The 25,779-nt window shown below is 35.7% G+C and overlaps 8 protein-coding genes across 11 annotated transcripts; 2 read left to right on the top strand and 6 right to left on the bottom strand.

The window, feature by feature from the left end:
- Positions 1–92: 92 nt before the first annotated feature.
- On the bottom strand, positions 93–1,592 carry LOC108142079 (selenide, water dikinase 2). Its single transcript, XM_017265766.2, has 4 exons — positions 1,347–1,592; positions 907–1,285; positions 654–847; positions 93–597 (listed from the first exon to the last, which is right to left on the bottom strand). Exons 1-4 carry the CDS (start codon positions 1,501–1,503, stop codon positions 215–217), a joined length of 1,113 nt encoding a protein of 370 aa, XP_017121255.1. The 5' UTR covers positions 1,504–1,592; the 3' UTR covers positions 93–214.
- Positions 1,593–1,918: 326 nt separating this feature from the next.
- On the bottom strand, positions 1,919–2,751 carry LOC108142078 (myotrophin). The gene is made up of 4 exons (XM_017265765.2): positions 2,611–2,751; positions 2,444–2,554; positions 2,147–2,230; positions 1,919–2,087 (listed from the first exon to the last, which is right to left on the bottom strand). The coding sequence occupies exons 1-4, from the start codon at positions 2,692–2,694 to the stop codon at positions 2,001–2,003; spliced, it is 366 nt and encodes a 121-aa protein (XP_017121254.1). The 5' UTR covers positions 2,695–2,751; the 3' UTR covers positions 1,919–2,000.
- Positions 2,752–3,457: 706 nt separating this feature from the next.
- Positions 3,458–5,908, bottom strand: LOC108141668 (S-adenosylmethionine decarboxylase proenzyme). Its single transcript, XM_017265141.2, has 8 exons — positions 5,893–5,908; positions 5,671–5,787; positions 4,804–4,890; positions 4,478–4,646; positions 4,138–4,416; positions 3,990–4,082; positions 3,774–3,929; positions 3,458–3,714 (listed from the first exon to the last, which is right to left on the bottom strand). The coding sequence occupies exons 2-8, from the start codon at positions 5,772–5,774 to the stop codon at positions 3,559–3,561; spliced, it is 1,044 nt and encodes a 347-aa protein (XP_017120630.1). The 5' UTR covers positions 5,775–5,787; positions 5,893–5,908; the 3' UTR covers positions 3,458–3,558.
- A 1,074-nt stretch (positions 5,909–6,982) lies between these two features.
- On the bottom strand, positions 6,983–11,942 carry LOC108142048. Its single transcript, XM_017265729.2, has 8 exons — positions 11,063–11,942; positions 9,934–10,077; positions 8,799–9,669; positions 8,537–8,664; positions 8,311–8,463; positions 8,025–8,253; positions 7,428–7,525; positions 6,983–7,194 (listed from the first exon to the last, which is right to left on the bottom strand). The coding sequence occupies exons 1-8, from the start codon at positions 11,789–11,791 to the stop codon at positions 7,024–7,026; spliced, it is 2,523 nt and encodes an 840-aa protein (XP_017121218.1). The 5' UTR covers positions 11,792–11,942; the 3' UTR covers positions 6,983–7,023.
- Positions 11,943–12,846: 904 nt separating this feature from the next.
- LOC108141692 (schwannomin-interacting protein 1 homolog) lies at positions 12,847–18,250 on the top strand. 3 transcript variants are annotated; one of them, XM_041710499.1, is made up of 8 exons: positions 12,847–13,033; positions 15,664–16,285; positions 16,354–16,798; positions 16,880–16,968; positions 17,043–17,109; positions 17,182–17,516; positions 17,578–17,844; positions 18,083–18,250. In XM_041710499.1, the coding sequence occupies exons 2-8, from the start codon at positions 15,677–15,679 to the stop codon at positions 18,143–18,145; spliced, it is 1,875 nt and encodes a 624-aa protein (XP_041566433.1). In that variant the 5' UTR covers positions 12,847–13,033; positions 15,664–15,676; the 3' UTR covers positions 18,146–18,250. The 3 variants fall into 3 exon arrangements, with proteins under 3 accessions (XP_041566433.1, XP_041566432.1, XP_017120661.2); XM_041710498.1 differs by lacking the exon at positions 12,847–13,033 and adding an exon at positions 15,009–15,068; XM_017265172.2 differs by lacking the exon at positions 12,847–13,033 and adding an exon at positions 15,084–15,132 and having other exon boundaries at positions 17,578–17,846; positions 18,083–18,236.
- LOC108142122 (protoheme IX farnesyltransferase, mitochondrial) lies at positions 12,970–14,627 on the bottom strand. The gene is made up of 4 exons (XM_017265820.2): positions 14,425–14,627; positions 14,189–14,363; positions 13,440–14,126; positions 12,970–13,374 (listed from the first exon to the last, which is right to left on the bottom strand). The coding sequence occupies exons 1-4, from the start codon at positions 14,494–14,496 to the stop codon at positions 13,142–13,144; spliced, it is 1,167 nt and encodes a 388-aa protein (XP_017121309.1). The 5' UTR covers positions 14,497–14,627; the 3' UTR covers positions 12,970–13,141.
- Positions 18,251–18,552: 302 nt separating the features above from the next.
- Positions 18,553–21,493, top strand: LOC108142083 (ribonucleoside-diphosphate reductase large subunit). The gene is made up of 4 exons (XM_017265774.1): positions 18,553–18,666; positions 18,720–18,808; positions 19,054–19,231; positions 19,291–21,493. Exons 1-4 carry the CDS (start codon positions 18,615–18,617, stop codon positions 21,408–21,410), a joined length of 2,439 nt encoding a protein of 812 aa, XP_017121263.1. The 5' UTR covers positions 18,553–18,614; the 3' UTR covers positions 21,411–21,493.
- A 77-nt stretch (positions 21,494–21,570) lies between these two features.
- LOC108141682 (mitochondrial basic amino acids transporter) lies at positions 21,571–25,109 on the bottom strand. Of its 2 annotated transcripts, XM_017265159.1 has the most exons (5): positions 24,977–25,109; positions 24,600–24,722; positions 23,646–23,754; positions 23,118–23,579; positions 21,571–22,177 (listed from the first exon to the last, which is right to left on the bottom strand). In XM_017265159.1, exons 2-5 carry the CDS (start codon positions 24,639–24,641, stop codon positions 21,591–21,593), a joined length of 1,200 nt encoding a protein of 399 aa, XP_017120648.1. In that variant the 5' UTR covers positions 24,642–24,722; positions 24,977–25,109; the 3' UTR covers positions 21,571–21,590. The 2 variants fall into 2 exon arrangements, with proteins under 2 accessions (XP_017120648.1, XP_017120649.1); XM_017265160.2 differs by lacking the exons at positions 24,600–24,722; positions 24,977–25,109 and adding an exon at positions 23,905–23,988.
- Between the last annotated feature and the right edge of the window lie 670 nt (positions 25,110–25,779).

Genomic DNA, 25,779 nt, shown 5'->3' with positions numbered 1-25,779 from the left:
TTATCAAAATTATAAATAAAATCGATAAATTATTTGGCTATCGACCACCTATCATATTTAACTTATAACTAATTTAAATCAAACACATTAAATCGGTTAATTAATCATCAAATTTATTAGACACTTGTGCATAATAAAATTCGAAATATTTCCAAGCCAAAAAGCCTTTCTGAAATATTCGTCATCAGTTGAATAATCAATTTGTACCATTTAATTAAAGGCTGACTTCAATGAATTCTACTTCATCACACAGAACTGCATCAGACTCGCTCGAGGCTATAACGTGTCCAATTTTAAATGATTTTTGCTCTCCGTTAGTAATTTCTTGAAAATCTCGGCAAAATTTATCGGCGGCATCGGGCGAAAGGCAAATTAACAATCCACCAGAGGTTTCTACCGATCTACCAGAACTCAACTTTGTACTTTGGCCAATCAGTAAGCTAAATTTATGTACATTTTTGATGATTGGCAACTGATCGATTTTGAATAGGACCTTCTGCTTTTGAAATTGGGCGAGGTTGTGGGCGTGTCCCAATAATCCAAACCCAGTGATATCCGTGGCGCAATGAGCTTGATACTTGTGCATTAAAAGCGCGGCTGGAATAACATTTTCTTAATTTTTTTCACAAAAGAGTACTGAACATTAAAATTACCATTCTTGTTCAAATATGTCATTGATTTGACTGCTATCTGAAAAGTTTCCCTGATATCATCGTCACTGAATTCAGACAGCAGTGTTGTGTACTTTTCATTGTGGTTAAGTTGCCAGAGGTGAGCATCCATCGCCATCTGGCCTCCCAAAGGTTTGGTAAGGACCAAAACATCGCCAGGCTGGGCATTGGAAGGTCTAAGATAGACAACTCGTTAATTATATATATTAAGGTATTTATGTTATGTGATATTTACAAAATTATTTCCCCGCTTCGGCAGACAGACGTCGCAATGCCGCCAACAATGCACCAAGGATTGATCTTAAGTTGTCTGACAACAAGTGGAGTTTTATGATAGCCATTGACTTGTAAAGAGTTTTGGAAACCCTTTATGATAAGTGAAATGACAACGTCTTGTTCTTTTTTAGTAAAGCTCGTCGATGTACTGACGATAATTTCCACTGAATCAAAATCCGTCACCCCAACCGCAAAAACGTCGCTCAAGACATTAGCAATCGCAATACGTCCCAATAATTCCGGATCGTTCACCATAGGATAAAAGAAGTCGACGGTTTGAACAAGTAAATAATCTTTGTGCCGGTTCAGCGGTATAACTGCACAATCCATTCCAGAGCCTTAAAGAATGATTTAATGTTAAGACAATCATTTAATCGCCGTGATAATCACATGTCTTACCGATAAGGAATCCATCATTTTTTCTATTTACTATTTCTGTTCCCCTTAGGTACTTCTCAAGTACTTTTTGGGGGATTTTGCAACTTCATCCAGTGTGGGTCGTAAACTTTGTAAGCTGAAAGTCTGGCTCAAGGCCATGTTTCTCGGGCCGAAACATTGTGTGCAAATTTCTATGCGATTTGGCACAGATCTAACAAAAACTACTGAATAACAAGTCAAATAAAATAACTCGTGTTTCACGTTAGTGATGGGTGTAGACTTATCGATATATTTTATTCTTGCAGAAGAGATGTTTTATTCATAGAATCAGCTGACTTTTGAAATTTTATAATCTTGGGGTTTTTCCGGCTTTGTAAATCAAAAATTAAGTTAAAAAGTTGTTGTGACCACCTACTTCGTTGATCCTCTTTTTTGTTCTAAAGAATTAACTATATAAATGTATTTAATATGTAAAATAGTATTATTTTTTCCAGATTACTTTAAAACAAGACAATTATTAAAGCTATAGTCTTGTAAATAATAATCTAATCATTTTCGAACTAGTCCAAAATATTGAATAAATAATGCAGTAATTTAAAAGCTATAAACGGCTGTATTTAAAATTGCATTTGATACTGAAACATAAGGTTTGTATCCTAAATTTACACATACAAATTAAGCAAGTAATTTTTTAATTTCGTCCTTTTCCGCTGCTTCGAGGTAGCTTTGGCCATCTGGAGTAGAACCATTTTTATTAGCTCCCTAAAATAAAAAATATCTTTACTTAATTCATGAGCTGAAATAAAGCAGAGCAATCGAACCTTTTTTAGAAGAAATTCCACGCAGCTTGTATGTCCTTCCCAAATGGCAGCAAGAATAGGGGTAATACCATGTTTGTCTTTTCTCTGCATTAAAAATTAAAATTAGTTTAAAAATGTATTATAAAAAAAAAGCCGGCAATTGTTAAAGGCACACCTGGTTTCGACTTCTTTGGATTATGACTAACGAAAATGGATATATACGTGTGTATGTAACCAGCTATTGCCTTTTAACTTTCAAGTGCCGTATGTTTAATGAATCACAATCATGAAATTCAGCAAAAAAATTCAGCAACTCACATCGACGTCCGCTCCTATATCAATCAGGAACTGGAGCACATTAAGCTGGCCAAAATCCGCCGCATAGTGTACGGGGAAACGTCCCTTAATTTCCTCATTCACCTTTTGTGCCTGTATACAGGTATATTTAATTAAATCGAAAGCAGTATATACATGGGCAAACGCACATCGTTCTGAAAAGCGGCCTGCACAGCGTCAAACTCCCCGTTTTTTATGGTCCAAATAATGTTCTCATTAGAAATTGCACTCATTTTTATTTTCTTTTGGCTCGGCTCGTCTTGTCAAATATTGTTAGTGATGTGCGTGGGTATGACACTTGTCCAGATCCGATACTTTCTCCCGTACTTGAAATGTATAAATTTTCCAGTTATTGGGTATTTTTTAGTACTTATATTGCACACTGGTCCAGCGGGACCGAATTTTGTCCAAAAGTCAGTTTTTTTGTTGTCAAAATTGATTTATAAGTACCAGCATTTTAAAAAGTTTCATTGGTAGAACTTTTTTTTTGCAAATAATTAAAAAACTCTGGTAAAATGATAAGAATTACAATTTTAAAAGTCTAATACAGCCCAAAAGTATGCTTACTCACATATCTTATCATACGATCAGATAATAATGCATATCCTGGAAGGCCACAGTTTAACATCATAAAGTCTTTTAAAATTAATAAATATTTAATAAAAAAGTTATAGTGTTTTATCTTTTGATGATGCAAAGATGAAACAAAAATAAAGACATTTTTGTTATGTCGATTAATATCCTTATATGGCATTTTTAAAAGTTAATAAATCTTAAACCTAACATTTCGTAATAGTAACATTTTTTTTTTGAATTTGTTGTATCTTGGACTTAAAAGTTTGTTAAAATAAATAAAATTCGTTTCCTACTTCTTTTTCAAAAAATAAAATAACCAAAAACTGGAAATAGTTAGTAGTTAGGAAGTTAGTTAGTTAGGAAGTTAGTATTTTTTATTCTTAATTTTTTCTACTTCCACTACGTTAATTATGAGACTTATTTCGTTTAATGGACCTTTATTTTGAATAATCAATAACAAACGAACTTAAGTATGGTTACACATACGTAAAACAATCACAATAAATCTTGGAATTCGAATTTCATAAGTTATCACCATTTTTTTCATTTAAAGAATATTGAGCGAAAAGAAGGTTGTAAGATGGAAAATTACAACATTGCATGTCCGTTCGTTTCCAATCCGATTCCTTGGAGTATTCGACTTCCAAATCCTTCATTGTTTCGTAGGCCAGAGAGCACTGTTGCATAAAAAGAGTATTAATATATAAATAATAAAGACTAGTTCAAAGCAAAGTACCTTATTAGCGAAAATAGTCACAACAAATTTGCCCGGTTTAAATGTGTTGATAACTTGGTTAATAAGTTTCCTATAGTTACTCAACGCAACATTAGTTTCAAAGCTCACATACGAAAACTGATTTTCCGGAGTGATGTGAATCGTCATGTACTCCCCCTGTAGAAATAAATTAGAAAATCTAAATATCTCCTTCTTCTGTATAAAATAAAATGTTACCTTATTATTAATTCCATTCATGGAATATCCGCAAGGATCAAATAGAAAATCATCAATATGCATGTTCGGCAAAATTGTATCGATTCCAGATTCCTGAAATAAAAAAACTGTATATTTATAGAATTTTGGATTAGAGATGTCTTCATACCACAGTGGCCCCATGAGCGTTATCAAATCGATTTTTGTAAAATATCGACATGGTTTCAGGATCTAGGTCTTGCATAAGTATTTCAATAGTCTGATCTGGATCAGAGTCAACGCCTTTATCATCCGTTATGTGTTGGGGAGAAATGTTGACATCAGAACGACTGAATGTATAGAGATACCAACACTCCAAGTTCATTGAACCTAGACAGTAGGATCTTCCGTTCGGAAAAATAGAGTCCAGAAAAGTAACCTCTTCGGTGAAGCCTTGATGTGGAGTTATCTGGATATAGGGAAAGTGTCAGTGACAAAATAATAATGATAATAAAGAATATATTTTGTACCTGTGCTTCGGGTCTAGTAAAATTCTTTCGTGAATAGAACAAGTCTGAAACCACCTCAAATCCGTTGGCCTCTGCCAATTTTAACAAGAGACTTAAACATTTTAAAGGAGTTGTTGTTCCACAAGTTTTAAGAATCCATCTTCGCTTTGAAACGAACATGCTGCTCTCACTATACCGAAATTTAATTTTAGATGGGTTAGAAGTAGTTTTTAGAATAATTTATATTTTGAAATGTTTAATGAGTAAAATATGATGAGAGTCGACATCACATTTATTTTTTATTTACATAAATTAAGATTTAATTATTAATTTCAATAATCTACTACCTTAACACAAAAGCATCTATAGCATCGTTTTTAAAAAAGCTGATTATTTCACAGTTGACATTGCTTAGTAAGTTTTCCCAGTCAGATCTGAAATAATAATTTTTGCATTCGTTAGATTCAAAAGTTTCGATTAACAAAATATATTGAAGGTTCACCAAAAAAAAATTTTGGCATAATGAAACGTGCTTGATTAGAACACATTATCAATTCGAAAGGTCAGGTCAAAAAATCTATACCTTGTACTTCAATTTAATCTATACTTTTATATGAAACCCGGTAGCGCCGCACAGTGGTCGTTTTCCAAAAACTTGTTGCAAAAGTCGAATTTCGTGTTGTGTAATTTTGGATTACTTTTGATACAGTTCTTTAAGGAATTGATCAAGCTATTAAAAACCAGAATTTAATTTACAAAAAATGCTTAAGATGTATAATCGGTGTTTAAAGTTGGTAAGCTGAATGCAACATTTTTTTTGTGTTTTTAAGAATTTATTAAAAAATTTTAGACGTACGTAACTCAACAATTGTGACAGCTTAAGAACATTGGGGTGATGCTTGTTATTATAAATAATAAATAAAGTAGATAACATTAATAGTTCAAATGTTTTTAATTTTGCAACGTGTTTTGAGCAAACGAGCCACTGTGCGCCGGCAATTGTTTCTATCAACTTTGTTGCACGTTTTTTTTTCTTGTTAAACCATACAAATGTTTCTGCTTTTAAGCATAATAATATTAATAATATAATATTTACTTGAGAAGGCAGAAGAAACAGTACAAGGCGCATAAATTTACTTTTGTTCGCGACTGTGCGCCTTGCTTTATTGACAATTTTCCAGCTGTTAAGGATTGTCACTCGTTAAGGTACTTACCTGCTAATGTTACGCAGATCATTCTCGCTGTTGGGGCTTTCCTCGAACCAAATTTCCAGGAGTTTTTCAACCCCCTCAAAAAAGTGTTCACCGTTTTCCAACATGCTTTACAAAACGCTGATAACAAAACAATAGAGGTGGAGAAACGTCAATGCCAAAACATAAGTTACATCGATAATTGGCGGTCCAACATCGATATTCTCCCATCTGTACTCTGCTTACCCTTTACCGCAGCGCTGCCCACCTATTACCATTTTCATAACAGAAATGTTAAAGTATCTGTTGGCAAAACGATGACCTAACATTTTTGTGGAAGGTGTTGAAGACTCTAATCGATATTTATCGAAAGGTCTTTAACTAACTTAATAGCCCGTTCACACTTTTACTTTAAACAATCAGTTTTTAGCAAAATATTAAATTTGTTTTTAATATCACAAAACCAATTTAGTATACTAGTATCGGGTCACTTTTAAAAAAATTTGATTTAACAAATTTACAACTGATGACCAAATTCGATGCGATCCAAAGATTCCGCTTAGTATCAAGCTTTGATTAAAACACAATCAGTTTTTGATTTACATTTTACATTAACCAGTTTATTGTGATTGTTAAAAATTGTATAGAGTATTTTATTTGAAAAAATAAATGAGTAATATTTTTGTATCTTAGCCTAATATGAAGTCCTTATTTTATTTAGACGATTTATGTAGATTCGAAAACAGCATTAAGTTTTTAGTTTCTTATAATTGTATATAATTTAAATATTTCCTTGAAAAGTTTGCATTGCGTGATTATTGCTTTTTGCATAGTTTTACTATTAAAATGTTTTGTGGAGATTATTATATTATCACATGATTTTCGTATAGGCAAGAGATTTAAAACATTATTTATTTTTTAGCTTTATAAGTTGTTCAATTGCAAAGACAGCTGAAAAATCATTGTTAAAACTGAACTTTTCATTTTAATAGAAGCAATTTGTGTTATTAAAAAATTAAAAATACTGTAAAATGGTTTAATAAATATAAATATAATAAATTTTATTTTTAATTTAATTGCATTAAGTAATGATGTCCTTTCTTAAGGTCTATGTTTAGTGTGATATTATTAAAAAGTTTTGACATACTGGTTCAATTTGTATACCTCTTCTACACTAATAAGTATTTTGGTATTAGTTTTTAAAGATACAAATGAATAAAATGTAGTTTTAAAGAATGAAATTTTTTATTAATAATCTATACGTATTTTTAATCCTATACCTTTTGTTTCTTTTCTCTTATGCGACCTCATAAATAAACAAAATGTGTGTTAAAGATTTGTTTTTCGAAAAGTGAGTAGGGGAATATATTTGGCGTTTTATGTTAACTTTGCATTATTTTCACTGGAAACAAGGTTAAGCGGTGCGGATAGGTCCGCACTTTCACAGGTATCATTAAACGCCGGCATAGAATTTGACTTCTTCCGCCTTAATAAAATATCTTTAAGTGCTGCTGCGGTTTCTGAGTCATCAATTTCCTTTTTGTATTTCTAAAATTAAACGAAGATAGTTGTAGTAAAAATAAGAAAGGTTTTGCGTCAAATTGGCTGCCTTCTTCTCTTCACGAGTACCAAGAACCAAATAAATTTGGTGAAATTAATAAGAATTCCTTTTGCAAAGAAAACACCAGATTTTTTTGGTTTGGTAAATGAATTCCTTTTGAAAAAGCTCCCTAAAACTAAACCAACTTGTTCGTAATTTTGAAATATCTATATATACTTACAGTTAAAACCAAGCCAGAAATATCAAGGGGTTCCCTAGACGTCAAGAATTCTGGTTTCGTTGGTTCCATTGAAGAACATGCTGACATTTGCTTGTGTTCTGTAAATGGAATAAATGGAATAGAATAGTTATTTTTATAATAGGCACTTACATTATCTAGTTATATACGGAAATAAGCAAACAAGCTTACTACAATTTAAGCACCTCGCAGGTCTGAGAAAAACATGTTAGACAATAATCTTGTTTTGCACGTTTTCCGACCCCTTAAAATATTTATATTCTAATCAGCATAACAAGGTAACAAAATTATAGCTTCGCTGTTTTTTAATTTATTAGAATGTACCACAAAATATTATAATAGTTTACTATTTAAAAATTACGAATTTTATTTATATTAGTTAGCTTTCTTTCTTATTTTGTTCTGTTTGTTTTTTCCAAGGCGAAAATCAAATAGATATCATAACTAAAACCTGCGTATTAAATCCCAAATCAATTTACAGATTTGTATATAACAAAGAGTCGGAAACGCTTGCTTTCTCCCGTTTGCTTCTTCCCATTTAGTAGCGTAAACAAGTAGAAAGCATTTAAAAGAACTCACTTTTTTTAGATCGCTCCAATTCTTTAGGACGCCTGCGTCTGGTGTGTATGGTATCGCGTCTCATTGAATGCGGCCTGTTGACCCCATGCAGCTTGAAATACAATCCACAGGCGTTGCAAACCATTTCTCCTCGAACACTTCGTCTCCAAATTGTTGTGGTGAGGGTGCCACAATTCGAACATGACATATCTTTTTGAGCACCAGGTATGGCATTAAAAAGGTTAATGTTCTAAAGCAAAATATATAATTAGTATATGCAATAGTAAAGAGAACTACAGTTGTGTACCCTTTTATCTTTCTTTTCCTCCGGAGCTGCTTCTGAAGTGGTATAAGTATCAGTCACATTCTCATTAACTACATCGATGCAATCAGTTTTGGTAGGAAAACTTTGTTTTCTTCTACATGGTTTTGATTTGCTGGATTGAGCCTCTGATAGATCCTAAAGTTTCAAAATTTAAATGCGTTAGATTTTCTTAGAACTTTTAAATGTTAATATTAAATCCATCACTTGCCTTTAATAGTGCTATGGGTTCTTCAGGTACTTTTGTAAATGATACTGTCGACGGAACCGGAAACACAAAAGACTGGCTCATCATGCTACGGATTATTTGTGTTGCCTGATTTTCCTCTTTGCTTTTAGCTTTAAAGAAGACATAAAATCAATTTATATGACAAGTCAAAGTCAAAGTAAAATACAAATAATAAATTCTGATTTAATGTTTAAGAGAATGTCAGTTTATAGGGCTAGTTAAAGTGTTAGTAAACAGTACTTACCGGCTGATCGGGCCAGTGCCTGCCAGAGCTGAGTAGTGGCCGCATCCGTCGCGTGATCCGAGCTAAGGCTATCCGGGGTCTTTCTATCGTTAATGGAGGAGGTGATGTCCATCTCCAGTTTGTGAGAATCGGAGCTGTCGCCAGAGTCTAGTAAGGAGCCGGTGCTGGGCTTTGGAGCCTTCGATTTGTAGTCGGACCCACCAACTTGGTTAATGGTAATACTGTAGTTTTGAAAATCCTCTTCACTTCTTAAGTGTGACTGAATATCAAGCATTGGAGTTTGGCAAAAATTGTGTATTGGGGCCGAGTTCCGTTGATTAGAGTAATCGTTCTTTTGTTTTTTGACGGATAAGTCAATTTCAACTCCGTCCTGAATTTCATTTTGGTTTAATGGACGTTTTGATTTTATCACAGAACTTTTAATACTTGTATCTACAGCTGCAGAAAAACACGGAGATTGAGGATTCGAGCATGGAGGGGAAATTACAATCTTTTTGCTTATATCCATTAGAACAGCAGCTGTTTCAAGCTGCTGCTGCAAATTTTCATATTTCTCGATTTCCGAGTCCTTTCGCAGTTTTGAATCAAACTGACTGTGTTGTGAGGATCCAGGCATTAGATTTTTTTGATCGCTTTTTATATTAATTGATTTGAATAAACTTGGATATACGCTATGTGGCATAAGCAACTTATCATCTTGATTGCTAATCTCGATTTTCCGATCCAAACCGGGCTGGATGGCGGAATCTATTTTACTGTGGTCGTACTTAACTTTAGAGAACGTGCTCAGCTCCGTCAGAGCCTTCGCCGCTATAGCCTCTGATGAAGCCTTCAAAATTGCATCAAGCTTAATTTCCAAATCATTTGCGTCCTGAGAAAAATTGAAATCATTTAGTTTAGGATAAAACACAAGTTATTAGTAATGTAGAGTACAAAACAGATTTGTTGTATCAGTTATTATACTGTCGGAGTGTTTTTTAAAATAGTCACAGATATTTTACAGTTGTTTACTTGTTTTATCTCTTTACATTTTGATTAAAATACAATTGACTGGAATTTATGGCATTTAAGTAAATTATATAGGTTTGCAGAAAAACATATTGATTGGTGCCTGTTGACTGTTACCAATACTTACTAGTTTCAGATTTTTTGATAAGTTCAAAAATTCTTTCAAAGCTTTTTGTGAGTTGTGCGCCATGGTACGAAATTTTTCAAACGAATCCAATTTTTGTCTGCAGTCACCGCAAATCACGCTGGGTAATTCATCGTTCGGCAGTACCTGAAACAAACATAGATTTATTTTTATAACTTTGTTATTAAAATAGCTTGTAATGAGAATGATGCAATGCGTAAGGGGTATGGTGGTAATAAAATCGATTGATGGGTTTGATGACTGGTTAGTCAGACTCGTCTAGGTGGCTCTAATTGGTAAAAACATACATATTTATACACCTAAAACTTTCAAAACAATGAGATTAAGATAAGAAATAAGTATCTATATTTAACCCTATATGGGACTTGCTTTTGTTACTGTTACAATAATATAACCCACAATAATATTTTAAGAAATCAAAAATAGAAACCATATGGGCTATATAAAATGCATGAAAGGATTTCCAAGAAATAAAATATATTATTTAAAAATTTGAAGAATTTTATATTAAAATGTAACCTTCCGAAAAGAGATCAAAAGGGAAAGGCATTTAATAGGTTTTATTTGATAATAACAAGCACATAAACAAATATATATTTTTGTAGATAGTTCGTTCAGTGGTGTTATATTTGAAACACAAAGTTCCCTATGTATACAGGTACTAAGGCAATCAAGTTGGAGTGAAACAAATGTTATCTCTGGCGTGGATTAATGTAGGTCTCTAACGCGTTCATACATATATACATATATAGCTACATATCAATATTTACATTCGTGTGTGGGACACTGATGTACGACCTGGCTGGTGATTGTGTGCGTGGGGCATTGCCTCGAAGTGGTTCATCGAAAAAATACCAAACAATTGATACCGATTGTTAATAGGCCATGGGATAAAAGCGGCCCAATCATTTCCTATTATTTTGACGTGTGGTGTCGTAATCACATAGATAACGCACACAACCCCACGGCGAGCACTCGCAAATGCGAGTGTGTGTGTGTGTGTGTGTAAGTATACGGGATATATCCACACACCGTATATCCACGCTTGTGTGTGTGCGTAATTAATGTAAATTCGTTTCTGTGCAAATGTGTTGGATGGAAATCTGCTTACCTTAATAGAGAGACAGTTGAATATCTGAAATGTAAGATGTGGTGATGAATCATCTCTGCCGTGCTCTTGGCCGTAGTTATCGGTTCCGCTTATTTTTGTTATATTCACACTTGTGTCTTCGCGTTGATTATGATTATGTACTGGAACTGGACGTTCTTCCCGCGGGAGTTTCGATTTGGATTGGGAATGGGAATGGGCCTCCCCACATGCAATGTTTTCGTGGTGTTGGTGTTGCTGTTGGTGTTGTTGTTGCGTCGACGATGACGATGACTGACTTTTGAATACTGATCTTTCGGCGATGTCCGACTCCAATTGGCATTGGCGTTCGCGTTCACTCGACTTTGTGTCCGCAGCAGAAGGCACACTTGGTGTGTAATGCGTTTGATTTAGGGAAAGAAGGGACTGCGATTTGGGATGGCTTGGACCCGTACCCGTTTCGTTATTGGTCAGCACTACGGATACTGATAGCGAGTTATCACCGATGCAGCTGCACAGATTGGGGCTCGGGGCGCCGCAAAAGCAGCCAGCACGCTTTTCGTCTCTGCGGAACTCGGTCGAATTTTTGTCTTGGGCACTATTATGCGATAAAACATCGTAAATTTGTAGTTCTGCAACATCGCACTCGTTAACCAATGTGAGGCACAATCGACAAACTTGACGAAACTTATGTGGTACATTATACATAATTAGAAATTTATATGTGTTTGCACTGTGTAAAGAAACTTTCATACGCCTCTCCTTTTTCGAGATAAAAAAGATAACTTTAAAATAAATTATAAAATGAATGTAAACACTATTCCTCAATTTTTCATTGTCACAATCCACGTTCAGCTCACTAAAAATAATTCACTCCAGTGGTTCGCCACGGATTTTGTGTTCATTTGATCTGGTTTCCCGTTCAAATTACCAAACGAGGGCTCCAGCGCCACTCGCATCTGCATGATTCATCACCGTGTCGCGTTGAGTAGTTAAATTGTTTATTTAATTCAGGTGGTAAGACGGAAAAGGTAACAGAAGACAATGAAAACCATCAAAGAAATGTCAATTTGTGAGACCAAAATATTGGTGAGATGAACTAGTAAATATACCAAAAATAGGGATTTTGGTATCTCAGTTATCGATACAATTTTCAGCTACTAATGTTAGCGTAAATAAAATAAATGACCCTTGAAAAATTATAAAATTAACATTTACTTTATTGCCTTTTGTAAAATATTCCCATTCGCTTTAAATTAAAATATCGAGTTTATGTTGCGGACCGTTTACAAGGGCCGTCGTTGTTCTAAATACCGAAATCTCATAAACTACATCCCAGGTTAACTGTTGCGATTTTTGATATATATTCATGAATCTTTTTACTTTAATTATTAACAGCACAGTTCAACACAATGTCTTAAATTGAATTATATTACATATATATTTTTGTACACATAAAAAATAAATATGTAACACATGCACTAAATAAGCAAGTACGGCGAGTTATACTCAGAAGTGGAAAACTGTAATCCTTTTTGTTATTCGCATATGCCCAAAACCAAAAAATATATTATTTATTTAATTATTTGCTTAATTACAATACTTTAGGTTAAAAAGAACATTAATGGACTATATAAAACAATAAAAAAAAGTTAAATAATGATCCATTCCAAGGGCAGTCATGTAAAATATTTATCTTGATGGAACGTGTGGAATAGTAACGAGCCAAGAAATGAAAAGTTAGGTCACTCCGAAAATCATTCACTTGATAGTAAATAATTTGGTCACACTACACGTTTTAGGATTTAAATAATTTCAGAAAACAAGGCTGATGAATTATAAACTTGCGGTGGCGTTTACCTTTTTAAAGGGGAAGACCAAAGAAAAACTTATCCAAACGGAAAAGATTCTTATTTCAATAAGCTTCAGAATTGTACTAGATGTAAGGACATGGTCATTTTATTTATTGAAGCAAGAAGCATTTGCCCCACGGAGGTACGGTTTTTAAATATTAAATGACTATTTGTTTTTACAAGTTGCAGAACACTAAGTATATTTTAGTAACATAACTTAACATTTTTTTTTGTATCAATGTTAACATTACTATCTCGGTCCTTCCGCTACGGCTACGGGCAGGACATTTCCAAGACTACTAGCAGACTGTTTGATTGCAATGTAGGCGGAATCCTTTTTCTTTTCCTCTCCGGCAGGTTTGCTGAAATACCATTCCTTTTTGTTGGCCAGAAACAGCAACATCAGCGCAGGCAGGTGTATTAGAGAAAATCGGAAGAGTTTCCGAGAGCTCCCGCTGTCCGACTTTTCATAGAACCTATATGCTGCAATTAAAAAAGAACCACGTTTGAGATAATGCTTGGTTTAAAAAGGAAAAACAGATTTTTACCAAGGTATGCGAAGTAAGCGTTAAGAGGTAGTGTTTCCAAAGCAAACCAGTAGTTCGTCACGTCCAGAACCGGTGCCATTACCGAAAGTCCGGCGATAGCCACCGAATATCGCAGAGCGGTGCGGCGACAAAGTCCCGGATTGGTGACGGCCATCATCCGGTAGCCGGCACGAGAGTAATCCGGCCTCAGGTTCCACGACAGCGCGTTGAAGTGCGGAAACTGCCAGGCGTACAATACTCCAGCCAGGATCATGGCTCCCGCGTCCAAGGTGCCAGCACATCCCGCCCAGCCCATCAGGGGCGGAATGGCGCCCACTATCGATCCCACCCAGGTGTTCAATATGCTGATCCGCTTCATGGGCGTGTATATCGTGGTGTAAAGGAAGAGGTTTCCCGCTCCCAGCGCCGCCGTCAATCCGTTTGTCCCGAAATACAGCATGCTCAGTCCAGCGGTTGCCGATACCGCCGCGAAGGTGACTGCGTGCAGAGGAGTCATTTGGCCGGTGACGAGCACCCGGTTCTTCGTTCTGGACATTTGCGAATCGAAGGGAACTTCGTGATACTGATTGATGGCATTCGCCGCGGCCGAAACGAGTCCTGTGCCCAGCGTGCACATCGCAAACGAGGCGGGATCAAATGCAGCCGGTGCCATTGCATAGCCGCCCATGGCCGTTATGACCACCAGAGCTGGAATTGAGATAGTTCTTAGCTACGATGGTCCTCACACCACAAGCCACCACATCACTCACATGTTAGCCGGAATTTAGACAGCTTCTTGTACTGACTGAACGTTTTCCCGGGAATGGTGTACGGACTGGGCACCCAGGGTAAAAACTGCACTTTTCCCGACTGGGACACTGGCGGCAATGGACTGACACTTTTGTCATCTTGGGGTGATGGCGATACTGTTGCCGCCGTGGAGTACTAACAAATAATTATGAAAGTTATAGTTTGTTGGGCATTGCGTAATGCTCGAGAACCTCACCCGGATGAGCACCAAGTCAACAGGCGTTTTTAGCTGGGTTTGCACCCTCCGAATTCCCTTGAATAATATCATTATTATTCAGTGATAAGTAATGTAGTCGGTTATTCCATTTTTCTAGTCGTGTTTTAGTTTCTATTATTTTTGCATATCAATATTATAGTTGTTTTTAAATCACATTGTGCTTAAGTGTTACCATATCTCAAACTAAGGAAAATCCCAAAATGAGAAGAAAATAATCAGAGGTATTCAAATATTTTTAAAGTTGGCTCGGAAATATTTTATTTAATTGTAATTGAACAATTGTTCAAAAATTAAACGGAACTTAAATTAAGATATATTTTGCTGTGCTGCTTCATTACTTAAATCCAATTGACAGAACGAACGGGCATAAGGTTAAAAATATTTTTAAATTGATATTTTCAAAAAGAACTCCGATTTTTACCCCTAATACTACTTTTAATAATTTATAACTATATAGTAATTTACATATTTTTGAAAAAACTAAATCGTTATCATAAAAAGTATTCTTAAAAATACTATGAACATTGGTCTTGGGATCTACGCATGCGCCAAACGTGTAATTTAGACGATGTGTGTGGGAGTAATTTTTACATGTGAATGCAGGAAGAAGGGCCCAAGTCCTTGTAAGTCTTCATCGATTCAATAATTGCAAATTATGGTTGTTTCAATAAAAAAAACCGTTTTAATGTTAGTAAATACAAACCATAGATGTTAAAACAAGTCAACTATGTGAAGATTTAGTAAAAAAACAGTGCCTATACAAGCTTTTGTGGAGTTTTCTTTGAAAATTAATACCCACCTGCCATAATTTTTCGGCTAAATTCATTTTCCTTAAATTGAAGAATAAATATAAAATGATTAAAATATTGCTCTTGGACTGACGATTTTTAAACGACATTAATAATATATAAAACAACTTGTGTTTTGGTGTTCCAAGTGTCTGCAAATACGAATACAGGCAAAAATTAGTTTTTATAAGGAAAGTAGAGAGGTAGCTACGTCCAGGAATAAATAACGGGAAAAATCTTTAATAAAAGATATTACATTTGTTTAATGAATATTCTATTAGGTTATAAGTAATAATAAATATATTAAGATAAAGTGAAGATAAAATTCCATCGCCAAATTTTTACATAACTCTTAAGATCTTAAGACTATATTATATAAATATATTTGTCCGTGATATTTAATTTCTAAAAACTTTTTCTTTTCATCTAGGTAAATTAATCAAATGCCAAGCTCAAGAATGGATATTTATATAACAAAGGGGATTACCAACCCAAACTATCCTGGATTTCAAAAATTTGCGCATACACTCTCTGATGACTACATTCAGTACTCTGACATGGAATGTAATGAAAGCGATTTAACGGATAGCGACAGAGAGGACGACCAAAACACTTTTCAAAATAAGGTTTTCAGCAAAACATGTTCAGAAACGTTTGAAAATACCCAAGATTTGATTTTGAATAAGTGCGATAAGCGAGCGTTCGATAATGGAAATACATATTTATCCGAGGAAATTGGAAACCGGTCGTCATCCCCAAATATACCGGATATTGTAAACAAAAATTGTAATGCCATATCAGAAAACTCTATCCGAACTTCAAATAAGCCGGACCTTATTTATAATTTAAGTCAGAATTATATGACCAATTCTGACTTCTCTCCCTGGTCATGTACAAATAACTCTCAATATGAGGGCCAACTGCAAGGACAAAGTCCGATCGATATCGTAGGAGATTTTGGCGGAGAGGTCGAAAGGGAATTCGAGCTGCTTATCACTGGATATAAAAACAAGAAAGCACTAGATGGGTTGCAGGGATCAAATTTGACAAAGGTAACATTTTAATGCAAAAATATGCAAATATACAAGCCATCTATATGTACATATACATATGTTAACAGATTAGCGACGCAGAACTATCAAATGGAACAGAAGCTCTAAAGCATACACCCTCGGCGCGATTGTCTGGCCACAGCAGTCGCAAAAATAAAAAGAAAAACACACCATATGGACTTGAGTTAACAAAAACTAAGCATCAAAAACCGTCACATGATGAGCGACAGCTTCCACCGGACACCTTCGACTATAAAACGTATACCCAACGAAAATACATTATTTGCGATTCTGAAAGTTATTCGTCTCAGAAAAACAAAAATGAATTGCAGAATACTAATCAGGGTGAAATACCTAACATGAGCAATTTAGAAATCGGACAAAGTCAGCAACATCTTGAAGAAGACAATCAGAAGGTGGCCAATCGGAGGTACTTAAATCAATCATGCTGGTCTCAATACTTGGAAGATCCTATCAAGTTTTCCAAAGATCCATCCCCTACAATGGTATTAGGTAATTGTCAAAGCAATTTCAAGCATAAAAAACCATGTTTTGTAATTTTAAAACTGCCCCTTTTTTTGTTTATGTTTATAGAACAATTTGATGCATACAAGGTAGCAAATGATATGGACGTGGAAACTTTACAAAACCATTTTAAAAAAGTTAAGCAAATCGAAAAAAAGGTGAATACTATAATAAGTGAAAATAAATCTTATTCATTGATATGTGTTATAAAAATATATTTTTTTTATTACAGCGTCGCTTTAATCGAGATGAAATCCGTAAAAGGTTGGCGATTGGGGATAAAGATCCTTTAAATAATGGTACGTGTATAATACAAAACTCAAAATCTTTTCTACTTTAACTGCCTAAATATGTATCTATCCTTTCTTCAGAAATAAAAAAAGATGACTTTCTAACCGGATCTGATAATGAAAGCTATAGTTCTGACTCTGAAACGTGTCCTAAATTATCAAGTGGAGTACTTCGCAAGCAATCGGAAATTAGTGAAACAAAACTTAATAAGGAATTTGAAAACGATAAAATATTTCAAAAGAACCAAATCAATCAAGAAAAAACCATGAATCAAACGATTAATGGTAACCCTATTGAAAAACCTGATTTTTCATCAAATGAAACATTGTTTTTCTTTGCGAACCAATCAAAGCTACAAATAGAGGTTAGAATAGCCCTCGCTCAATCCAAGGAAATAGCGCAAATGAAAGTTAAGGTACATTTGTATAAACATTGTATTTATATTTATTTATAACTAATAATTTCTCTATTTTTAGGCAAAAAAGCATGGCGTCACACCCATTGTGGATGTAATTCGGTCAATGTTGTGTGATGTTGGTATTAAAATGGACTCAAATCATCGGTGGATATCAAGACAGTTGCTCACCGGAATACACGTTCCGGTTCTACAACTATTGGTCAATAATCTTCAGAAGTATATTGAAAATTTAAATCTAACTCTACTAGAAAGTCTTAAGGAGCGAGACGATCTAAATTCGGACCAAGATGATATACTACATGATCTTGAAAAAATAAATAGCTTTTTGTGAGTAATAGAAATGATTTCATCACAAACATTAATTTATTTTAGCGTTTTCACTGGCTCGACAAAAATTAAGAAAAACTATTACAGTTGTTGTATAATTTATTCGTTAACATTAAACAGTAGACATTGAATGTTGAACCTTTTTGTAAAACCAATGATATCATTCAAAAATAGTTATTTGAACTCCATATTTTTCACCTTTTCAAAACGTTTCTTTCTTTTTCTTTTCTTTCTAGTGTTTTCCAACAGCAATCTGGACAGCAGTCAATAAAATAATTCAACACGGCCTTCTTTATTAAAAACTTTAAAGTTGCATATATTATTAAAAATTTGTTTACAAATTTATTTGTATAATTGATAACAATCTACCGAGACCGTTTATAAAACACCTACTCAACAAATGTTCTTTAAACACTGTTATATTTATGTAATTATTTGATGCTATATAAATAAAAGCAAAAATAAATAATATATATTAATACTACAAAAATATTTTATTTGTTTAATTTTTTAAAAGTCATGAATTATGGAAAAGACATAAGAAAAGACATAATTGATTTATAGATTCTTATTAAATAATAAACAAGCTTATTATTAGTTGGAACATATAAAATAATCTGGGATCTCGATCGTTTCAAAATTGTGCTGTCCGAAAAAAGGGCATTTAGTGATCTTGCTATACGGTCACATTAAAATTGACTTTAACTTGGCGCCTTTTTATGTTTGCAACAAGCAATTTTCCGCCACTTGTAAAATAAAGCAGCCAACATGTTGAAGAATAAATCCATAAAAACATCCAAGTTATATGTTATCAAAAGAGGTATGTTCTTTTGCTGTACAGCGGCAACTGTTCTAAGGATATTTGTTTTTTAGATGGCCGGAAGGAGGAAGTACATTTTGATAAAATAACCTCAAGAATACAGAAGCTTTGCTACAACTTGAACATGGATTTTGTCGATCCTGTAAGTTTGTTTCTTTTGTGTAAACATGATAGTCTTATAGGGTCCATTTAGGATTACTAATTGGTGTAAGTATTGGCGATTTTAAAAGTTCTGAAATAAAGCTCATTTGGGACTCCTCTGAACATAAAGAGTTAAGCACCACCTCTTCATAAATATTAAGTACTTATCTAAACAAACATACTTACTTTTGGAATTGCATATTAGAAAATATGTTTACTAACAAATAATATGACCTACCATTATAGGTCTCAATTACTTTGCAAGTTATCAATGGTCTGTACTGCGGGGTGACTACTCAGGAACTGGACAACTTGGCTGCCGAGATTGCAGCCGGATTAACATGCAATCATGCCGACTATGCCATTTTAGCTGCTCGCATCGCTGTTTCCAATTTGCACAAGGAGACGAAGAAGGTTTTTTCCGGTATTGTTAACTTTGACTATAGAAAAACGGAGTTTTTATTAATTATTTGCGTTTCTTAGATGTCTTTGAGGATCTGTACAATCATGTGAACAAGGAAACGAACCAGAAGGTTCCCTTGGTCTCGGAATTCCACTACAATGTGGTGAAAAACAACGCCACTCGCTTGAACTCCTCCATAATCTATGATCGTGACTTTGGGTACAACTACTTTGGTTTTAAAACCCTCGAACGTTCGTACCTGCTGAAGAGAAACGGAAAGATCGCCGAGCGTCCGCAGCACATGCTGATGCGCGTGGCGATCGGAATCCATGGAGAGGACATCGATGCGGCCGTGGAGACCTACAACCTGCTGTCGGAGCGGTTCTTCACCCACGCCTCGCCAACGCTTTTTGCCGCAGCCACAAATCGGCCGCAACTGTCGTCGTGCTTCCTGCTGACCATGACGGCCGACTCGATCGAGGGCATCTTCAAGTCGGTGGAACAGTGCGCCATGATCTCGAAATCGGCAGGAGGCATTGGACTGAATGTCCATTGCATCCGGGCCAAGGGCACCTCCATCTGCGGCACGAATGGCACCTCCAATGGCCTGGTACCCATGCTCAGGGTCTTCAACAATGTGGCACGTTACGTGGATCAGGGTGGCGGCAAGCGGCCCGGTGCCTTCGCCATTTACCTGGAGCCCTGGCACTCGGACGTGTTCGAGTTCCTGGAACTCAAGAAGAACACCGGCAAGGAGGAGAATCGCGCCCGCGATCTCTTCTACGCCCTCTGGATACCCGATCTTTTCATGAAACGCGTCGAGGCCAACGGGGACTGGTCGCTGATGTGTCCGCACAAATGCCCCGGCCTGCACGATGTGTGGGGCGATGAGTTCGAAAAGCTGTACACGCAATACGAGCAGGAGGGCCGTGCGAACCGGACGGTCAAGGCACAGTCCTTGTGGTTCGCCATCATTGAGTCGCAGGTGGAAACCGGCAATCCGTACATGCTGTTCAAGGATTCGTGCAACAGGAAGAGCAACCAGCAGAATGTTGGCACCATCAAGTGCAGCAATTTGTGCACCGAAATCGTTGAGTATTCCGCGCCGGACGAGATTGCAGTGTGCAACCTGGCATCCATTGCCCTCAACATGTTCGTCACGCCCGAGAAGACGTATGATTTCAAAAAACTGAAGGAAGTCACCAAGACGGTTACCAGAAATCTCAACAAGATAATTGACATCAACTTTTATCCCCTGCCAGAGACAAAGAAATCTAATTTGAGGCATCGTCCGGTGGGCATCGGTGTCCAGGGTTTCGCTGACGCCCTGATTCTCATGCGATTCCCATACGAAAGCGAGGAAGCCGGTCTTTTGAATCAGCAGATATTCGAAACCATTTACTACGGCGCCTTGGAAGCCAGCTGTGAGCTGGCGCAGGTCGAAGGTCCCTATGAAACCTACGAGGGCAGCCCCGTGAGCAAGGGAATTCTGCAGTACGACATGTGGGACAAGAAGCCCACGGACCTGTGGGATTGGCAGAAACTGAAGGAGTCCATCAAGCAGCACGGTGTCAGGAACTCCCTGCTGGTTGCACCCATGCCCACGGCATCCACTGCCCAAATAATGGGCAACAACGAATCTTTCGAGCCCTACACAACTAACATTTACACCCGGCGCGTTCTGTCCGGTGAATTCCAGGTGGTCAACCATCATTTGTTGAGGGACTTAACCGAGCTGGATTTGTGGGACGACGATATGAAGAACCAGATCATTTCCAGCAGGGGTTCAATCCAGAACATTGAGGCCATTCCCCAGAAGGTTCGCGATCTTTACAAGACCGTGTGGGAAATCTCCGTGAAGTCCACAATTAAAATGGCCGCAGATCGTGGTGCGTTCATCGACCAAAGTCAGTCGTTCAACATTCATGTGGCAGAGCCGAACTACGGCAAACTGACGTCCATTCACTTTTACTCCTGGAAAGCTGGCCTCAAGACCGGCATGTACTATCTGCGCACAAAGCCAGCTGCGAACGCGATTCAGTTCACCGTGGATAAGAAACAGAGTGCATTGAAGGTAAATGGCCAGAATGGCACCTCTGAGCCAATCCCCGAAAGCTATGAGTCGGACAGGGAACGGAAAATGGCCGATATGGTTTGTTCGCTGGAAAACAAGGACGCCTGCATGTCCTGTGGCTCTTGATGGACATGCATTTAACATTAACATTTATTTAATTGTATTTTGTAATCACAACATTGAAATAAACATAAATTATGGATTGGAAATTGGATAACTTTCATGTTCATAGCAATAATGATCCTTCAGAGAATGCAACCCATTTAGTAAGTAAAAGCAAAAAATATACACTAACAAATTTGAATTTTATTTCAGATTACAATCGGATGCTAAACGCGTTTTCGATTCTTTGGAAATGTTGATTGTGCCACTTGTATAATGGTTGTGAACGACGTCCTGCGGTGTGGATGCATACTGATGGGACATGGCATTGTCCGTGATTATTTTCCGCACGACTTCCTCAACCGTTGGTGTCGCTGTCTCCAAGTCCGCCTGCGTCTTGTTGTCCAAGTTGACAAGGGTTAGTGGCTGGTCGGAGTGGAGTACGGAATCCACGCCAGTCTTGGCATTGCAGAAGTCCAGGATCCAGGACACCACAAAGAAGCAGGCGGCGTTCATCGGGAATGCTCTGATCAAAGTCGAGTTTAGCCCGCGGAAAAAAAACTGAGGGCCCTCGTTTTTAAATCCCTTTATTGCACAGTCGATAAATCCATTGTATTTGGCGTTGCTCCCAAGCGCATCGGCCTGCATGTGCGTTTTCACCACGTCGATGGGGTAGCAGGCCAGCCAGGAGGACATCCCCGCCAATCCGCCGGCAGTTAGAGTGTACAGGATGCTGGGAGTTTCCACTTGCCGCATTAAATACTCGAAGGACACAAAGTAGGCGGAAAAGCCTGGTTAAGCAAAGAAGTTGGAGGTCAGCAATAATAATGTTTCTGCTCGATTCAGAAATACGATTTTGATTTAAAAGAGGAAAAAGAAAGATCTATTATTAAATATAAACTTAAGAGTTTATACCAGTGGTACTTCTAATCACCTTTTCGAAAATATAGTTTTTAAATGGCAACGCGTTTTTCTCGAAACGATAGTTTTCAAGATTGCTGGCACTATTATAAATTGATAAATTTACTGATTGAATTCTATTTCAAGATGAAACTGAGTATTTTTAATCCATTAATTATATAATAACCTGCGATCTTTTGATAGTAAATTTGGAATTCTTATAAAGTTGAAAGCATTCTATCGAGTAGTTTCTTAAAGAAACAAATTTCCTAATTTTATTCATGGCTTGCACTGGTATAGCACCTCGAAAGTTTTTATATGAGACATAGTTATTTTTAAGCAAAATTCCACGCAAAAACTTTAAATCAATTTTATTTCAACTTCAATTTATTTTACCACTTCCCAGGAAGATTAAAATCCTTTATAAATCTGTCCAACATTTTTTTACTATATCCAAATTGGCTTAATACCTTTTGATACATTCAAATGCAACAATGCAATCAAGAAGTTAAATATGTTAAAATAGTTAGTGGGTATAGATCGTATAACATAATGTTCAAAATTTAAAGAAAGCCTGTATAATTAGCTACTGCATTTTAAAAATTATTTGTAGAGTTTACTACGAAAGTATTTTACTACGAGAACAATTTAATTACAAAAAAATAATATGTTACAGAGAGCTTGGGCAGTTTTAAAAAATATTGTTTCTATATTACTCACATTTTTTAGTTTTTTTTTACGAAGTGCTTTTGGTTTTAGAGTGGTTTTTTGTGCGATTATAGGTGTTTAGCCTAACTAGTAGTAAAATTAAATAAAGCTAAGGAATCTTACCTGGAATATCTCTCAGGATGGTAGCTACTAGTCCTTTAAAGGCGCCTCGTATACCTTCGGTTTTTAATATGTGCCTAAGGCAATGGATAGGTCCAGTAAATTTTATCCCACTGTCGATGTGCGAGGATAACTGAAGTCTCGTTTTGGCCAACTCCATGGGGGCACAAACGAAACTTTGCGCTACGCCAGCTATGGAACCCGCGTAGAAGTGGGACTGGAGCGAGTTGGGATCGCTGGACAGTCGTTGAACATTTCCGTACACCCCGAAGACGATGGCATTGACCAATCCTATTCCACCCATAGGACTAGTAATTCCACGGTACAACCCACGAAAGCTCTCCTTTTGCACTATCGTCCGGAAGCAGTGGAATGTGCCTTTGTATTTGGGGTTACGGGGATTATCGGTTTGCAAGTGTACTTTCACGGTATCGAAGGGGTGGCCAACAAGAACACCAGCAGCACCTGAAATTCGAAAACAAATTATTTGAAAAAAAAACCCTTAAAAAATACAGTTAGCAGCATAAATACCCCCGAAAAGTCCGGCGACAAAATCCACAACCATTTTTGGAGATAAGGCTTCAGAGGTTACCTTCACTTGAAATTCTCCGATTTCTGAACCTCTCTTTCCGTATGGATCCTGAAACCATAAAGTCGATTGAATTTAATTGCACAAACAATTTAGTTCCGGTAATGGTAAACACAAAATTTCTGCTGTTGTTTTTAAACGTTTTTTAACGACCAAATTATACTTGGCAGACAAGTGATCAATAATTGATCTCGCACATACTTATTCCTAATTGAAATGCCTAATTTTAATAGGTTTCTTAGCCAAATGTTAAAATACTTCTCGATTACTCGCTAGAATAATTTGTCGCGTGTGTCTTAAAACAATTTTTCAGTTGTCGCGATGATTTTTTTCATTGGCTGAGGTTAGAGTAACTGATAACGCCAATATGTTTTATTCAAAACATACAATAAAAACAAAGGTGTATTCAATATTGCGACTGCAAAATACCGCCTTCTAAAATTAAGTTTTATGTAATTTAAAGGCGTTAGCTTAACTAACTAGTAAGCATACCATAAAAGAACCAACATAATCTAAAAAGAGTCGAAAAAATTAGGTTTATAAATTCAAACCTAAGAAACATATTTGGAATTTTAAAACTTAAACCTAAAACCTAAAATATTCCGACTTTTCCCTGCTAAACTTTTAAGTTTAAGTATTTTTTTGAGTATTCTATAGTCGGTACTCCCAAATATTAGTATATAATCAGTTTTTATTGTACATTATGTAATTAAACTTAGCTTGGACATTTGTCGCGACTCTTGTTAGAGATTAAGAATCTTAATGTCATTAATCTGACCTCTCCACAAACTAATCGCACTGGGTATCAACGACTTTGCACATTAAATAACAGTTTATTGACTTACTATTTTATAAATAAATAAAAACACATTCCTAATTTAATTTAGGTATTTTACCTTTCCATCGTTAACACGAAACATAAGCAATATGGGATGCATCTTGAACTATGTAGTTAGTTTCTAAAATCATATGGAAAGAACATAATGCTTAACCATCATAAGTTGTCAGTGTTTGTCATGCTGGAAGAAAGAAATTAAAAATAATAAAACTTTTATTTAATAAAATGTATTATTGACTTAAATGTGTACAAAAACGAATTTAGTAAAAATCTTCAAGTTAAACATTACATTTAAATTGAATTTTTAAACTTAAAATTTGCAAAATCTCTTAATTTTGTAAATAGGCTTAGGCTTGGATAAAGTCTTGAAATAACAAAAAGATTTCATCGAGTTCACCAACCAACATTCGATATCTGCGCTACTTTACTACTTACCAAGAAGTAATAGCATTTCTTTCCACATCATTATAAAAAGTAAATAATTTTGTTAACAAAAATGTATTTATTTCAAAAATTTGTCGTTTGATACGATTACTTTGTTACGTTTTGGGACAGAACTTGATAGGCATCCCTTTTCAAAAAATTCTTTGCAAAACCCTTTTAATTTTTGCAGAGGGTATTATATTTTTCGTCAGATGTTAGTAACACAGATAAGGAAAAATTAATATAGTGTATATATTCTTTATAAACATCAACAGGCAAGTCGAAATACGGTTGCCTATTGCAAATGTATTTATTTGGTCAATTTTAAAGCTAAGGGACTTGAAACTTTAGTAATCGAGTGCTTTTATTCGCCGAGTGATCAGGTTTAAAAACGTTCCTTTTTACGATATAGACATTGGAATCATTAAACAAATAATAAATAAAATCCATGTTTTTAAACTTATAGGCAGAAATACGGTTTTAGTTTTATCTGATATTCTGACTTGCCCATTTTTTTTTTTTAAAAACGCCATTTCAGTATTGTCTTAAATACTTCTTTTAAATATGGAAAACATGATTGCTTTGAGTTTGATTCACACTCAAGTCTGTTTACTTATTTTTTCACAATTTTTTTTTCAATAATCTACATATATTGAAATTGAATCTGCAATTAGCTTGAAATTTTGATTTTTCTTGTTTTTGTGGTGATTATACTTAACTTTTCTTTATTTAAGATATGGTTTTAACCAAATTCTAACCGAAAGTTTATACGAATTCAGTTTGAAACGATTAAAGTTGCTCACTGGATTACTTAT

Source organism: Drosophila elegans, unplaced genomic scaffold (genome assembly GCF_018152505.1).
Source record: "Drosophila elegans isolate 14027-0461.03 unplaced genomic scaffold, ASM1815250v1 contig_814, whole genome shotgun sequence".
NCBI lineage: Eukaryota > Metazoa > Arthropoda > Insecta > Diptera > Drosophilidae > Drosophila > Drosophila elegans.
The sequence above is the reverse complement of the archived record's forward strand: the minus strand, read 5'-3'. Positions and strand labels throughout refer to the sequence as shown.